The following is an 18,839-nucleotide window of genomic DNA, read 5'->3' as shown; positions in this document are numbered from 1 at the left end:
TACTTAACTCTACCTAATGCTCGTTACATCTTTGGGTTCAACCGTCAAACACAAAAAAAAATTATAGCGCCTAAAATATATATAAGCTAAATATAAAGAAACAACTATACTAATATATACGTATAATATAATAATATTTGACCTAGTAATTTCACTCACTATACCTATACAAAAACTTACTAATTGTAGAAATTCTTCTCCAGGATTTACTATCTAATAAAAAAATGTATTCATTGTGCATTTGTGTACCTGCATTATTAAAAGTTTCACATACTTTAATCATAATAAAAGACTCTATTATAAAAAAACTTTCTCATGGATTCTGAATTGCTCTTAATCCCGATCTCTCTTTTGAATTTACTTTGCTAACTCGAATTAGATAGAGACGAAATTTCTTAGATTACTTGAATAGTAAAAGCGCGCGACTGTAAAGGCGACGGTTATGGGTTCTATTTCCACTAAGGGGAAATATTTCATATTTTCTTTTCCTCGTTCTAGTAACAAGGCAAAGCGCGGCGTTGAATTCTACCACTCTGTACGCAAAGCCTCCAATGTCTGGCTTTAAATGGAGAACGGAACTGTCTTAACACTAGATTTTCTGTTCTCTTTGCCTACCCTACTATATGCGGGATACAGTGTGAGGTAAAAAGAAATATATATACATAACATTAATATATACGAAGGTATTTAATACACTAAATATATATTAATAATTACAACGAAAATATTTACCGAAAAACTTAAATTATGCGTAAAAAAAAAACTTTGACAAGAAGACATTTCAAAATAGACATTTAGATAAAGTCAGTTCGCACAGTATGATTTATTCAGCCTCCTAAATTAAGAAACCCGCGAGCAGATGGTTGAGATCTCGATTGTATTCTCACGGGTTTTTATGGCAACGAATTCGGATGTTCGATATTTTTATTATTCACACAGGTCTCGTATAGGATGGAGGGGAAATAGTGAGAAATTATTCCGTTTCTCTGAATGTTCCCAACATTTTATTTAATCTCTACGTTTTATTTAATGTTAATATTAAAATAAGTTAAAGTTAAAAAGAAAATAGCTTTATTTTTATATTTTTTTAATCTATATTTTAAATGTAAGTATCTGGTGTTATTTGAACTGGTAACCATTGCATACTATCGCTTTCGGGACAACAGAATCCATTATTTTTACCAAAATTTAAAAATTGCACTAACTTTATACAAAAACCTCATATACTACGGTTCATAAACTTTGGGACAATGTATGTAAGTTTTATTTGCATATAAAGAAGTCTGTAGTCACGGTGTGCGCTACTAATATTAAGAACTTTTATTAAAGTCCATTTTGATTTTATTTGCATTCTTAATTTTAAATTGCAGATTTGTACGATTTTTGCTAGTAATTACAGAATTTTATACTGAAATTAATATTTAAAAAAAAAATCTAATTGAAAATCAATGTCGTATATTTTTGTTTACGAAGTAAAAAGATAGAAGAATAGATTTTCTAAGGTGGTATAGTTAGGGTTTAATTTTTACTGCATAGTACCCACTCAATGGGTGCCTAGCTCAGGCTGGGTAGACCATAAAAATTCCACAATTTTTGCCATTTATTAATAAAGCCGTTTAAATTTTCTTATTTTATAAAACATACTACGACAATAATCATTATCGAATCATAGATATTTATAACACTTATCTATATATATAAAATCGAAAGGTCACTCACTCATCACGAAATCTCAGAAACTACATGTGCTAGGAATCTCAAATTTTGCATAGTAATTACTTATAGGACATAGGTGCTCGATAGGACGGGAATTTGTAATATTCGAATTCTAAGGGGTTGTTTTTGGGGTTGAAAGTTTGTATGAAACTTCGTTACTACAAATGCTAGGAGTCTCAAATTTTGCATGGACGTCACTTATAGGACGTAGGTACTCATGGAGACAGAAATTAATAATAAAGTAGTTCACGCAGGCGAAGCCGCGGACGGGCCGCTAGGAATATCATAAATCCCTATACAACTTTTTTTTGCTGAACTATCGCTTTGAAGCGGAATATGCGTTCTTTCAAATAGGATGTAGCGTTGGTCGGTCGTTACCGGAAACTGTACCAGTTAGATGACTTTGAGCAATTTATACAGCGTTTTTTTCAACTTAAAATTTCTTATAGCAGAAAATGATCAGCTTTCATAAAAGAAACATGGTTAGTTTTAGTTTAGATAAGTATTTCCTATTTTTTTGCTAGTAAAATGAATATGACATATTTTTGATTTTTTATTGTGAGTTAAGTTACGGCGTTAGCCTACTTCAGAGTCGGCGGAACCTAACACCGCATTTAACCATATAAGGGAAAAAGAAGATATAGTTTAAAGTGGAGATAAAACTCGCAAATGTTTTTTTGCACTAATAGTAAGTAGTATAAGATCAACCAATAAAAAAATCTGATTTATGGAACTTAAACCAGTGCCTTTTGGAAAATATCTAAGTGAGTCGAGCAACTGATATACAGAAATTTATGTACCTATATGTAAGTTATGTATAAAAGCTGTAAAAGCTTTGGGGTAAGCTGTAAAATTTAAAACTAGTATTATTTAAAGAGAATTTCTTATTTCTATAAAAAAAGAGTAATTTACAAAAGTAGGTAATAAAATACACCCGAAACCTCGTTTATTTGTTCAACATAAAATAAGTTTCAGTTATTTAAATGAACAACACCAATAAAGGACTTTAAACTTTTGTACTAAAACGCTTTGGCTGTCGCATTCGCTTATAATGTTTATTGGAATCCATTTAAGTAATCGAATTACAATATAATTGGGTTAAGTAAAGAATAAGGATATTTTTTATTTAAAAATCTTATTATAAAATCAGCTTCACGCTGTATCCCGCACACAGCAGGTAAAGCAAAGGAACCTAGAGTTAAGACACTCCTTTCTCTATTTGCTTCCAAATTCTGGAAACATTGTCTGTTGAGTGGCGGAACTCAACGCCGCGCTTTGCTACGACATTGTCGTGAAGAAATGAAAATATACATTTTAATAAATATTTCATTTCTTCGAATGGGAATCGAACTCACACCCAGTCGCGTTTATATTCACACACTTGTACCCCTGCACCACGACTGGCCTCAAAAAACTTTTATAGAAAAAACAAAAAACTAAACTAACTAATAAACCTTTTACTATATATTTTTTAAAGTATAAGAATGAATGAATGAATTTGAAGATAGCGCAGGTGCGCCTGGAGAAAGATTTTCTCCCAATATATTCAAAAAGCTGCAACGGTCTTGGTTCCATCTGTCTATTTCTCATGTAATATGTAAAATCGCGAATAGTAAAATTTTATATTAAGAAACCCTATATTTAGGTTATTATATAGTTTGTTTTTATAATACATAGGTCAATAATGCTAATTTGCGGCGTAGATTCCGGCACTCAAAACGCAATTCCGCCAGAATTATACGGAAAATGGAGAACGGAGTGTCTTAACACTAGGTTCCCTCTGCTTTGTGCGGAAAATACCGTGAAGCTAAAAAAATAAAAAAAAGAAATTTTCATTGTCTATCTATATATATAAAATCGAAAGGTCACTCACTCATCACGAAATCTCAGAAACTACATGTGCTAGGAATCTCAAATTTTGCATAGGAGTTGCTTATAGGACGTAGGTGCTCGCTAAGACGGGAATTTGCAATATTCGACTTCTAAGGGGTTGTTTTTGGGGTCGAAAGTTTGTATGAAACTTCGTTACTACAAATGCTAGGAGTCTCAAATTTTGCATAGACGTCACTAGGACATAGTCATGGAGACAGAAATTAATAACAATTAATAACAATCACGCGGGTGAAACCGCGAGCGGGCCGCTAGTATTGTATAATTATCAAATCTTTCTCTAAAGAAGCCCTAAGTTTAATGTAGTGTACAAGCATTACCTAAAAGTTAAAATTTTGAAAGCCAATACATTCATTAGGTGACTGGGCACGTGAGATTTAATACCTTCCACCTCAAAGTAGCGAGCGCTTTGTACTGTGAAATATGAATTTGCAACCTAAAATTATTTATGGAACTGTATTTATGGGTAGTCGTTAGTTACACATATCATATGGCGAATAATATGTTTAACTTTTTTAAAGAGGCCAATCGTGGCGCAGGCGTGTGACTGTAAAAGCTACAAGTAGTGGGTTCGATTCTCACTCGACTTTTAATAGGAACGGAATGTCTAACATCTAGTGTTCCAGCCAGGTTACCTCTGCTTTCCCAGCTATGTGAAGCTAAAAAGAAATTGAACAAAAATAAATTTCTTACTATTATCATAAAAAAATATATATATATAATTAATAATATTTTAATTAATTGTTACAGGAACATCAAAAGTAATGAGAAGATAAAACTGAAACAAAACAAAATGCATCTACAAACAATATTAATATTAAGCATATTCTTTATCTGTGATGCTAAAATGCCCAGATACAAGCAGCTCACCCAGCCAAATGAACTACCATCGAATTCCAACCCACAATCGCTAAGAATGGTCCAAAACGAAAACAAAAACGAGAAAACTAGTCAAATAGTAAATCAATATAGAACTCGACATAGAAGAGAATCCTTTGATTCAAAATCCTACGAATCTGGCCTGATCTGGGCACATACTGAAAAACTGGATGAACATGGGGAAGTAATATTACGATGGGTGAACACCGATTCAAGTATAACATTTAGATTGGAAGCTAAAACTCGTGGATACGTCGGTTTGGGGTTCAATTCTGTGGGTAATATGAGAGGGGCTGATTTAGTGGTCGCTTGGGTGGACGACAGACATGGCAACGCTCAGATTTTGGTAAGTGCACCTGTTGTTTTGTTCTCACGATATCCGGTTTTCGGAGGATCTAATTTTATTAAGTGTTTATGCCTTTCTTATTCAATTTCATCATATTTTTTTATGAAAAATTTGCAGTTAATTATTTATAAGCGATAGGTTGTGGATATTACTATTTTTTTTTGCTCTGGTGTTGAGGCACAACGCGGCGTTAAGTTCCGCCATTCAACACACAATGGATCCAGATTTCAGCAAAAAATGGAGAACGGGGTCCCTCCGTGTACCCTGTTGTATGTTTAATAATAATTATTGAATTATATCGCGTGGAATATATTTTGTTTATATGTATCTGAAATGGGTGGTTGGTATGTTAACGGAAATTAAATACTATCAATAACTTGCCTTCCGTCCTAATACGAGTGAAATATATTACTAGAAATGCGAATCGAATTCGTATTGTATTGCGATAGCCTTGGATTTAAGGAATTACTAAAAACGAAAATGATATTGATCCTTAAGACCATGGAGAAGAGAAAGAAGGAGAAGTCAATAAATTATTTATACGTAGTCTGGCACCCTTTATTCCGCAAAGTGTTTTCAAATGTAACAATAAAAACTACTATATTAACTAAATTAACATATAATTCCAATTTAAATTAAGTAGCGTTAAGCACCGGCATTTAACACTTATAGCTTTGCCAAAGTCATCACCAAGAAGATTAAACTGATAACAACCCTTATTTCCTTAGTGGTATTAGTTATATAGTTAGCTCATATAAAATTAAACATATTAACATGTTGTACATAGCATAGCTTTCCTCCGCAGTGTAGGCAGAGAGAACCTAGTGTCAGGACACTCTGTTTCCCACTTTCCGCCGAATCTTTCGCCGATTCTTGATACCAGAGCGGAAGTATGAATATATTAATAAATAAAAATTCATTTCCCGAGTAGAAATCGAACTTAGAACCGTTGCGTTACATTCACACCCTGCAACCCCCACGCCACAACACCCTCATTCACGGATTTCGTTGTCATTTTATAGGCAATAATAATATCGTACCCTTTAAACGTTCATTTTGATATATCGCGGTCGTCTTGTAATTTATATCAACAACCCGTAATATAAGGCTTGCTAATGCCTATATGATCAGACTTGTATTACATTACTAGCACCATATATAACGTAAAAAGTCAGTAATGTCAGTATATAAACGAAGATAACTAATTTCAATGTGCTCCATTGAATATATTAGACTTTAGAAGCGATTCGAAAACCACTCACGTAGGTTTCGATGTATACAATGTTTTCGAAACTTCAATATAATTGTTTTAAACCAGAATTAAATACGAGGCATGTCTATATATATGTTAATGTTATTTTAAATAGAATTAATTTATATAAATAGGTATAGATATCAAGATTTTTATGATAAACTAAAAAAAAGAAAGAGAAGAGAAAGAGGGCCGAAGAGGTATGTATGTGGAAACAATAGCGTTTGGCTCTCAGTTCTCTCTGGCTGCCTAGCTACGAATAAAGAGTGAAGCTAATAAAATAGTACTATATTTAAAAAAAAAAAAATTAAAATATCAGCGAAAAACTATGATACTTTTACACCATCCAATATAGTATAAATTAAAGCATTTTTTAATTTCACATATCAAACCATGTTTTGCAAAGTGTAAGCAGAGAAAACAGTAATGAAACACTCTGCTCTATCATTTTCGGCTAAATTAAAGAAACCTAATAATATATCGTAATTTTATCACCTAAGAAATTATACACGTATATTAGAGTAGAGCTTCCTTTACAATCAAGAACTAGCTTTTTTCCATACAAAACTAACAAGATATCAACTTACACTATATAAAATAACACAATCCACACTAAACTAAGCATTTCTAACCTTATCCATTAAAAAATAGAGTTTTCATACTATGAAAGTAAAAATTGTATGAGAGACTATTGTCTCTGTAAGACTGGCTTCTGGCGTCTGATTGCTGTCAACGTCCTAGGTATCGAGGTGTGACGGCCACCATCATCTTAACTGTCTCTTTTGTGTACGAGTTACCATTTCTCACCTGCCGCAAAAACATGTTGGTACCTCACTCAGTTCTTCTGGACGTTTGTTTCTATTGTGATTAGTTTTTTCTTACTTTTTTACTTATTCACATTTTTGGTTAAGTTTAAATTCTTGTTTTTGTGGATTTGAGGTTGACAATTGTTTTGGATTTTCGTTTTATATCTGTATATACTATAACTTGGTATGTGTATAGAATTTAGATATAAGATATTCCACTTTCACTACTTAAGCTACAGCGAAATTATGCTGCTATTAGATAGTGCAGAACTCTAGCTTTTGATTTTCATGTAAATATTTAGTCTAAAGATGAGATTTTTGTGAAATACGTGAAAAAAGAGCTTAGAATGACATTTTTTAATTGTCGATTTAAAAGTGATCTATGTATACACAATTTAATAATTACTTTGTCAATAAGATGCTATTAAAATAAATAATACTTAGAAGTAATTTGTAAATTCTCAAAATAAATGTAAATCATGTAAGCTTCATTTAAGTCGTTTTCACGCGATATTCAGTTGAACAAATCCTATATAATGTTATTTTAAACTTTAGTTCTTCATATAAATTTTAAACGTTTGTCGTTACAAAGTTTATTCCATATATATCTTTAATAAATAAGTTGAGAAGCTCAACTTCAAAGGGTCCATTACACTGTCTAAAATGTTCCTGTTTATAATTTTAACACACAAAAGAGAAACCATTTTCGAAAGGCATTAAATTATGGCTGAATTGGCAAAGTTGGGGCATTTATATATCAGATACTGTAAGACTGTAGACGTATGTACTCTGGTCTCTGGACATCTGACAGTTTTGCTTATAGGACATTTTCTTAAATTATAAAATGAAATACGGTGAAGTAGACGGTATATCTAATTATTTATTTATTCGTGTGGAAAATTAAGACATATTAATAAATTTCAAGCCAGTTTCTATTATATTACTAAAATATTTTTAATTTTCATCATCATCATCATCATCATCAGCCTGCTCTCGTCCACTGCTGGACATAGGCCTCTCCAATGGCAATTCTCTCTTTGAATGTTCATATGTACGGCTTTTCCACATATTTTATTAGTTATATGATTATTACTTTTTTTAAAATTTTGAAACTATTACAGAAATATTTGTCTAATCAAACCTAAAAATCAAATATATGAATTTGTTTGTATTTCCGTTTTAATCATAGATTCAATACCAGCTTTTTATTTTATGATGAAATTTATCAAATTATTAAAAAAAAAACTCCATAATATTTAATTACTAAAAGAACAAAAGTACATAAGTACTAACTATAATATTAAATTCTAAACTCCTGTTATAAAATCTTCTTTTGTTAAACATAACAATAGTTTATTCACGACAACGTTACAGTGCCTTGTCGCCTACTCGTGAACTTGAAATATTAACAACCTGTACACTGTGGTGGACATTGTTCAAATATACCATTCGTTTTATGGTACAGGAAAAGTATTTTAAGGGGAAAACTTGGGGTAAAGGATGAAAGGGAAGTTATGTTCTTATACTGATATATTTCTAAATTACGGTATTTGGTATGTCAAAATAAAAGGATTCGTTCAATTTGTGGTTTAAACAAAAAAAAATAATCTTTACTGTAATTTTAATCCTTAAGTGTATAATAGATGCGTAAAATAAAACAACTATACATGGAAGAAAATTAAAATAACCATTTTTAGTCAACTGAGGCCAATCAGGGCGCAGGAACACAAAACAATTAACACGCAATGGCTCCAGATTTGGTGGAAAACGCGAAACGGAGAGTTTTAACATTAAATTCCCTCTGCCTATCCTGCTGTGAGTGAAAAAATGTGTAAAGTTTAAAACAAAAGTGATAAATGTTTTCAATCTTGTAAACTCGAATACTCTATTTTAGTAAATCTTCAATTAAAAATCGTAAATATCGAAATTCTCTTTAAAGTTCCTAATAAATTTAAACCCTTGCGTCTTTTCTTTTTATTGCTAGCGAAGTAGGATAAAGGAATCCATTTCGCCACTTGGGATTCAAAGGACGGTATGTTCAACTTAGGTATTTTTAATTGAGCTTCTCTATTTCAAGCTTTCTAGGTCACAGGAACCAGTTTTTCAGGTAACGAAATGAAACTTTATATTTTTTTATTGTAATACGAAAAAGGTTTTAGTAAGTTTTTGATTTAAAAAAATAGATCACGTTTTAGAATGGAATAGCTAATTATTCTGTGATTACAAGATTTACGATTGAATTTTTTCCATAAGGAAAGCTTTGAATTGATGAAATTACATTTAGTTGCATATTGGTTAAATTAATTGACAAGATGCTTTTTTTGGCGTTTCAAAGTTCACAGTACAGAAAAAAAGTAGCCCATGCTATTCTTCTATCGTTTAAAACTGACTCCAGACAACTTCTGAACTGTCCGAGATAAGCATATCTTAGACATACCCACATCACTTTATTTTCCACATGGAATCGCCAAAAGTAACAAGACTTTTATAATAATCATGAACCAAATACTGAATGTAAATAAGAAATAAACTACGGCGTTTAGTTCCCTTACAACACGCAATGCCTTCAGAATTCGGTAGAAAATAAAGAACTGAGTGTCCTAACACTAGCTTCCCAGGTTCCCTCTGCCTACCCCGCTATATACGGGATATAGTATCACTAAGAAATTTAACTCACTCATTAAGATATTTAACTAGCGTAAGGTAAAGCTGATATTATAAACAACAATATTTTTCATTGCCATTTACTTTCATTACCCATTACGAAAGAAAATATATTGAAACCAAAACCCAAATAAATATACAAAATCAGTTTATTTTACATCACATTTAAAACACATGAAAGGAGATCATTTCGATCGCCATAATAAAAGTAAAATAAAAGCCGTACCACACTCGACTTGTATGACGAATGGTTAACCACTTAGGGAGCATCCCCGTTAATGAGGGTGGTATCGTGAGAGAGAAAAGTGTTGACAGTATGCCCATTTATCATTTTACTCAGGAACTGTTTTGACGTATGACTTCATATATCTCTTTAGCGTTACGCTTTACCCCATGCCGGGATAAGCAGAGGAAACCTTGTTTCTATGATTTTTTCGAGGCATTGCGTGTTGAGTGGCTAAACTTAACGCCGAGCTTTACCTCGACACCAGAGCGAAGAAAATATGAAATATTTAATTTCCGCGAGTGAGAATGGAAACCACAAATGTTGCGTTACTGCCACGTCCTTGTGCCCCTGCGCCACGATTTTATTCTATTAAAAAGCTCATAAAACCTATATTTACTTCAAAACTTAAAAGTAAACAAAAAGCTTAAAATGTGAACAATCTATAATTTTTTTTAGAAATCAAGTAATTTCTGTAACTATATGCATATAAGAACTACAACATATAATTTATATTATACATAAATTAAATAACTTTTTTTAATTTCGAATTATAACATAAAAAAATGATCGTAAATCAGTTCGTAAGAATGGAAGCGCTAACAGTGGTCAATTGTCCTCGTGGGATTGTTGTGAAGCTATAAAAAAATCACCTTAAGTTGCGTAGTATTAAATGCTGCTAACGAACGTGTATATTTTTTTTATTTAAATTACATATTATTTGTTATTGTGATATATTTAGTAGAGAACTTTTTCTCCATTACAGGATACAGGGTGCACCCTGTATCCCCCATGTACCCCCACTTTCCGCCGAATCCTCAAATTTTCCCTGCCTATTATTAATATCATAATAAAAAAAAAAATCTTCAAATCATTATTGAAATCTAAGAAAATCTCTTAAAATCACTATAAAATGGCATCATTACAAAAACCTAACTTACATTAAATCGACCTAATTAGTATTCAACGTGACGAGTACCTGTATTGCTTCGGAAATTCCCGATGCTATCAATTTTGTTCGCGACGGTACGTTACCAGCGCCCTTACACGAAGTACGGTCACGTAAAAATGAGTCACTGAATGTTTTCTCATCAATATATCTAAATATATATATATATATTTGTATGTAGGTATGTTCATTTATGTTTATACATATGTATTAGTTCTAAGTTATTCTAACGAATTGCCATTTGTTTTTCCGACTAGACGATCTGAATAGCTTTATGTGCCAAGATTTTCAATTAGACGTAAAGAATTTCCATTAGATATCTAGTATATTGACGTTGTATTCCGCACACAGCAGTGTAGGCAGAGGGAACACAGTGGTAAGACACTCCGTTCCCCATTTTCTGCGAATTTCTGAAGGTGTTGAGTGGTTTTGCCGCGTTTTGACATGACACCAAAGCGAAAAAATATTAAATATTATTTCGTTGTGGTGTCGTGTATTGCGATAATATATTACGAGGAAATATTATATGTTTCATTTTCTTGAGTGGTAATCGAACCCACAACCTTGCGTTACTTGTTGCTTTTATAGTCACACTTTGTGCCCTTACACCTTACATATCATAAAACATTTGAGGCTTTCTGATCTGATCTCCACGATGAGAGACAATGAATTACTTTCATCACTCCGCTCTGGTAAAGCAAGATAGAAACAAGCTAGTATCAAAACACTCCACTCTCTGCATGAATTCTCCGCCAATCTCACTCGCAATCTTCACGGTGCCCTTTGCGTCACAAACTACAATGAAATGACAGTAATAAAATTATAAAAAACCTCACACTGTAAGCGCTAGCATACTATTATTAACTCTCCAAAGCTTAATTAAAATATTTTTGACGTTGATATTTTATTAATAAAAAAAACTACACTATTTAAAAATATCCATTGAAACGTTTTTAATTTTAAACTCAATTTATTTAAAATTCATAGAAATTTGGTTTTACATTTAAAAAATAAATGTAAAAAGAATCACATTAACGACATTAAACGAGTTATAAAGCTTTTAATAATTTTTCCTCTTTATTCCAAGCTCGGCTCGAAATATAGGTACGTAGAAAGTTCTTGTTACGTATTTAGAATGTCTAGATAGAAGTAGAATATCTAGATAAAGATAGAATATAGATAAAGATAGGGTTGCATTTTTGTCAAAGTCATATTTAGTCGACTTTTCATATTTTAAGAGCAGAACAATATTTCTAGAAAAAGTATAAAAAATTGAACGTATGTGCACTCGAATTTAAAAGACTGTTTTACTTATAAATTACATAAACTCTAGTACCGTCGCCTCAATTATAATAACAATTTGAATTAAAGTTTCATTATCACACAATGACATATTTTCACCAGATGGGGATCGATCCCGTGACCCGAAACAAGGTCACGCATATTTGTATAACGAATACGAATATCTGTTCTTTGTCTATTAATGGGCTTATCAGTTTTCTTATCATGTAACGTAGACGCTCTGTCTAGCGGAAATTGATAGAGTCGCCTATTAAATACTAGCGGCCCGCTCGCGGTTTCACCCGCGTGAACTATCTTATTATCTATTTCTGTCTCCATGACTACGTCCTAGTGATGTCTATGCAAAATTTGAGACTCCTAGCATTTGTAGTAACGAAGTTTCATACTAACTTTCGACCCCAAAAACAACCCCTTAGAAGTCGAATATTGCAAATTCCCGTCTTAGCGAGCACCTACGTCCTATAAGTAACTCCTATGCGAAATTTGAGATTCCTAGCACATGTAGTTTATGAGATTTCGTGATGAGTGAGTGACCTTTAAATTTTCTATATATAGATGAAATAAGCCATTGATGTTAAAATAATCATTATAACACTAAAGTTTCACTAAACGCCATAGGGTATGGGTTCGATTCCTACTCGAACAAATGGAATATTTCATCGCTCTGGTGATGAGGCAAAGCTTGGCGTCGATTTCCGCCACCCAACGCCTCCCGAACTCGGTCCAAAATAGGGGACGGAGTGTCTTAACACTACGTTCCTTCTACCTACCCTGCTATATGCGGGATAAAGCGTGAAGCTGGTTCAAAAGATTAATGATTTGCCCTTGTACGCGGCCACTCCCAACTTTAAAAACAATGCTCAAATCCTGTCATGTCTGACCATATCATTAAACGTCACGTCGTTTTTGGTCTTACTTTACATTAGAAACGATACAGCATTTTAAATGAACACAGACAGACTCACACTTATGGACGAAACGCCGTTAGAATAAATAATATACGTGCTTCCTTATAAATAGATCTAATCGGACCCTCTCGTGTGATAGGTTCCCACAAGAAATTGTCATTGTAGTGTAATACAATACAAGCTGAGTGTTTGAATTGGATCGTTTCACTTGTCTCGGCTTTTGTTGTGTCTTTACTATTAGTTATGTATGTAGAGAGGAGGACGAAAATAATATAAGTAAGCAATTTTTTTAGTGTCACGCTACAAAGCAGGGTGGGCAGAGGGAACCTAGTGTTAAGACACTCTGTTCATCATTTCCCGCCGAACAACGCCACGACTAGCCTCAAAATTTACTAGGTTGTTTTTTTAACTACATAAAGAAATAGAAAATAATAAAGCCACAATACTTTTACACAATTTAAAAAGCTTAGGTATGTGTAGGTTCAAAGATATCATTTAAATTCTTGAAGAACTTACCGTTGATAGTTATCATATGACGTTTATAAATATACTTTGGAAAATCTTGATCGTACGATAATATTTGTGAGTTAAGGCTCACTTGTTATATATATATATATATTTGATCGATATCAGCTATAAATTAAATTATAAAGATCTCCTAGCAAAATTAATAATAGTTTTTCTTTTTATTTAAGATTATATGCCGTTCATAGCAGGGTAGGCAGAAGGGAACCTTGGAAACTAGTGTAAAGACACACCTTTCCCATTAAGACACTTCTGTTCCCCAATTTCCGTCGAATTCTGGGGAATATTTGTGGCGGTACTTAACACCGCGATTTGCCTCGTTACCAGAGCGAGGAATTGAAAATATTAAATATTTATTATGAACAATGTACATGTGTTTCTAAATATTTAAAAATATATAGGTACTTAGTTAAAGCGAGAACTCTAGCAAATCAAGGATCTGCACGTAATTGCTAAAAGATTATCAGTTTCCGTTCCTGCTAACACACTACTTATATATAAAAGATTTTATTGAATCAGTTTTAAATTAATTTAACAAACTTTGGTGCGATAAAAAGAATAAAGATCATCTAATTTAATGAATATATTCTTACTAGCGGACGCGCGCAGCTTCGCTTGCGTATTTAAGGGTGAATTCTAATAACCCATGAAACATGTGTTCAATGAAATATTTTTAAGAGCCTAAATTTCAAATTTTATAAAAATCGGTGGCGATTTAAAGATTTTTCCATACAAACTTTCAACCCCTTATTTGCACCCTTAGGGGGTGAATTCTAGAAAACCATGAAACGTATGTTCAATTAAATATTTTTAAAAGTCTAAATATCAAATTTTATAAAAATCGGTGGCGATTTAAGAATTTTCCCATATAAACTTTGAACCCCTTATTTGCACCCTTAGGGGGTGAATTCTAGAAAACCATGAAACATGTGTTTAATTATACACGTTTGAGAGTCTGAATTTCAAATTTTATAAAAATTGGTGACGATTTAAAAAAAACCTATACAAACTTTCAACCCCTTATTTGCACCCTTAGGGGGAGAATTCTAGAAAACGATGAAACACGTGTTCAATTAAATACTTTTAAAAATCTAAATTTCAAATTTTATAAAAATCGGTGCCGATTTAAATTTTTTTCCATACAAACTTTGAACCAGTATTTCACCCCTTTAGGGTTAAAATTTTTCAAAATCCCTTCTTAGTGGATGTCCAGATTACGAAAGTAAACTTTTGTCCAAATTTAAGGTTTCTACCATAAGCGGTTACGGCTGTGCATGCGTCTTACCTCAGTCAGTGAGGACAAGTCCTTTTATATTATATTCTTATTATCCGAGATTTGTTTGTAATTTTACTTAAGACAATTTACAATATTTCAATAACATTTAATAGTCCTATCGAAATTGTCATTTGCAATTTGCCTTCAACGTGTAAATTTATTTTACATTTATAAACTTTTATAGACCATTTTTGCCGTATATTTCAAAGATTTTTATGGTGCCCATCTTTAAATAGGACTGCATATTCTAGATTATAATCATAAAAGTCATAATATAAGAAATCCCGCAGGGCAGCTTGTGGCGAGCTGTTGGGGAGTGGCGACCCCACGGACCTGAGTCCTCCGGAGGGGAATTGTAATCTATCCCCCGCCTCTGGCTTGCCTTTATTGGCCGACAGAGTGGAGCGCAAGAGCTATATGCTCGAAAGGGTGGAAGTGCTCAATCTGCGTAATAGCGGGGAAACCCGCTCACGAGCTCCTCGTGATGGTGAAACCGGTGCACACCTCTCGACACCCTTAGCCGACCACGACGATGTTGCACCCAAGGCGTCACGCCGCTTTGTGGGTGTCCATCTAGTGCAAGGCTAGTCACCGTCCGCCAATCGCTTAATTCATAACTCCAGAATTGGCGGACGTCCCTTTCCATAACCCAGTCTTAAGCTCATCCAAACTCCGTTCCATAGTGTTGAATTAGTTACCCATATGTTCCATAGTTCTTACGTATTAACCGGTAATTGTCTTGAAGGACGTGATTAATCTGGCTGATTGAGAGACAATTGCCGGCAAATGCGTCACTTCTCAAGAAATTAAAAGATACATAAGATATGTTGGCGAACTGTGTCTCCAAATAAGATCTGAATATTACTAAATACAATAGCATGATACTAATACGACCGCAGGGCAGCTTGTGGCGAGCTGTTGGGGGGTGGCGACCCCACGGACCTGAGTCCTCCGGAGGGGAATTGTAATCTATCCCCCGCCTCTGGCTTGCCTTCATTGGTCGTCCAGAGTGGAGCGCAAGAGCTGTATGCTCGAAAGGGTGGAAGTGCTCAATCTGCGTAATAGCGGGGAAACCCGCTCACGAGCTCCCCGTGATGGTGAAACCGGTGCACACCTCTCTACACCCTTAGCTGGCATTAAGATGTTGCGCCCAAGGCATCACGACGCTTTGTGGGGGCCCATCTAGTGCGAGGCGAGTCACTGTTCGCCGATATTTCAATGTCTTTCTTGAAAAGGCGAGCGTCAGTTATTTCCGTTGAAGTATCCCAGAAATTAGTTTATCCTGTCCTCCACAATCTTATCTTCTTTCTATTTCCTATATTATTAAAAAAATAATCACCTTGGACAATTCCTATGTGGTTTTTCAAGAATGATACGTCATATCAAACATAAAATCTCAAAGAAGGCCTCTACGTGTTAGATTTATGTCCGCACGCAAGCTTTCCAAAGGTCCGAGTTCTTCTGAACCCGTGTATTCCTATGAGATACAGTAATAACAATATTATTCATACATTTTTCAGTGTTATATAAAAAAAATATAATAATACCAGTTATAGCACAGGGGCTCAATAGTGTGTATGTGAACGCCACAGGTTGTGGGTTCGATTCCCACTCGACGTAATAAATTATTTAATATTTTCATTTCTTCTCTGGTGTAGAGAAAGTGAGGAACGGAGTGTCTTAACGCTAGGTTCCCTCTGTCTACCCTGCTGCAGGCGTGAAGCTGAAAAATATATTAATGCTAGTAAATATATTTTGTACTACAGTATGAATAAAGTTATATAATGAAATTAAATTATCTTTTCAGTTCCCGGAGAGTTTATTTATGAAAGAGAAGTAACATTTCCTAGCTGGCGTTAATGTAAAATTTTTATACTAAATGCAATTAAGTGTTCGCTGAAAACGTATAATGACTTGAAATTTCACCATTTAACTGTATTTTAGTGTTGCTTTTGCTTAACTTTTATCATACAATTTAATTTTCATTTTATGAGAAATATATTATTATTAGTTAGTTCTTTCAAATGTTTATAAAATCAGCGCTTCCTAAGTTAGCTATCCAAATAAATTATTTTTATAATGCTTTTGTTTGAGGTTAGTCGTGGCGCAGGGGCTCAAGCTTGTCACTGTAAGCCCGACAGGTCGTAGGTTTGATTTCCACTTGAGGTATATTTAATATTTTAATTTCTTCGCCCTGGTGTCAAAGTAAAGCTCTGCGTGACACGTGATACTATGCCTTTGCGGGATCATATCTTTTGTCAGTTTAAATTACACCGCGACAATGATTTACTCGATCTTTAGATTATAATATACTTTTGTACTTATAAAACAGTACAAATAAGAAAAAAGCTCATTGTTATATTAAAAATCAATCATTGTGGCCGTCGTAACGTCATGGTTGTGGGTTCAGTCCCCGTTCGAGCTTCAACAATTCGGCGAAAAGTGAGCAACGGAGTGTTATAACACTACACTCTCTTTGCCTGCTCTGCTGTCAATATGGTCTACTTATAAACGTATATATATACAGTAATTATAATATTAACTGTATTCCTTTAATACATTCAAAGTGGTATAATTCAATACAAGGTCTGTAATACATAATGCAAGGTGCGTGGCAGACGGACAGACACCTGCACACCGTTGTTTATACGTAGAATAGGAACACAAGTAGAATTAATGTCAAAACAAAATATTCCCACGATTGAATTTATACTCTATGGTATTACCATAATGTTTCAATTACCATATCTATTACCATTCTAAAATTATATTATTTTATTAAGAATCTAACTAAAAGGCAAATAAAATGGATTCTTAGGTTTCGTAATATGTTTATAATTATGGCCTAAATACATATTATAAGGCGCAGATGTATAATTAATTAAAGTAACAAATTCATTTTATAGTTATACGTTTTAGCTATTTTTGTATATGTATAATACACTAAAACCACTTGAAACATAGTATATGTAAATCTAACACTATTGTAGTCCAGTTGTATTGTAATAATTTCAAGCTTCAAAGGTTATGGGTTCAATACAATATTCTGGTAAGGATAGAAACATTACTATTAAATTTATTTGTATTTAGAGGATCTTAGGAGGATCCAATCGTGGCACAGGCTCACAAACTGTGACAGTTGTTGTGTTATGGGTTCGATTCCTACTCGAGCAAATGGAAAATTTAGTATTTCCATTTTCATCGCTCTGATGTCTATGCAAAACGCGGCGTTGAGTTCTGTAAGTAAACAAGCAATGCCTCCAGAATGCGGCGGAAAATGGGGAACAGAATATCTTAACACTAGGTTCCCTCTGCCTATCCTGCTATGCGAGGGATACAGCGTGAAAAATGTATTAGTTTATGTTTATTGATAAACTTCGTTTCATTTTGAAAGTTATTTACGGTACCTATATGTATTTATATAGGTATATAGGTATCGTGAAAAACTTCATTTGACCATATCCAGAGTTTTATTCATTTTATTTTGTAAATACGTTTTCCGAATACACGCTGCAGCTTTGATGTGGAGTTTTATTCTATTCTAGATATATATTGTATGTATTTTTTTATCACATGTACTGATAAAATACATAGATGCTAACTTATTTTAAAACAACTCCTTTATGGTAATAAAAAACTAGTTATCAAGAAACACTGATAAGTCAACATTAAAGCATATTATTTCATTTCAAAGTAGCCTATACATTATTTTTCAGCTCTACGCTGTATCCCGCTCATAGTAGTGTAGGCAAATGGAACCTGGGAACCTAGTGTTAAGACATTATGTTCCCATTAAGACACTTCAGTTTCCCTCTTTCCGCAGAATTCTGGAGACATTGCGAAACTCAACATCAGTTAGTCAGTCGCAAATCTGTGCACAAACACACACAATTTCATAGAAATCAACATAGATTTTTTCAAATAAATAACAATTAGTTCAATGAAAATAAAAAAAATCATATTCATAAGAGGTATTCGCGTACAAGTACAGTATAAAATAGTAGTAAAATTTAATTAAAAATGTATATATTACACTAAAATTAATTCATTTTTTTAAATATAAAAGACCATGAGAATTTCACAGGTCATTAAACGTGATTGTA

The 18,839-nt window shown here is 33.3% G+C and overlaps 1 protein-coding gene across 2 annotated transcripts in view; it reads left to right on the top strand.

Annotated features, from left to right (window-relative positions):
- Positions 1-18,839, top strand: part of LOC146538919 (MOXD1 homolog 1-like) — a 66,240-nt gene that overhangs the window by 29,818 nt on the left and 17,583 nt on the right. For both annotated transcript variants that reach the window (XM_085185364.1, XM_085185365.1), the window contains one exon: positions 4,357-4,831. In XM_085185364.1, the coding sequence (XP_085041490.1) occupies positions 4,400-4,831 (432 nt within the window). In that variant the 5' untranslated portion in view covers positions 4,357-4,399. The remainder of the gene's footprint in view (positions 1-4,356; positions 4,832-18,839) is intronic.

This window comes from Heliconius melpomene, chromosome 5, assembly GCF_056956725.1.
Source record: "Heliconius melpomene rosina isolate 202511_hmr_F chromosome 5, ASM5695672v1, whole genome shotgun sequence".
Taxonomy (NCBI): Eukaryota; Metazoa; Arthropoda; class Insecta; order Lepidoptera; family Nymphalidae; genus Heliconius; species Heliconius melpomene.
This window is presented reverse-complemented; position numbering and strand designations above follow the sequence as displayed.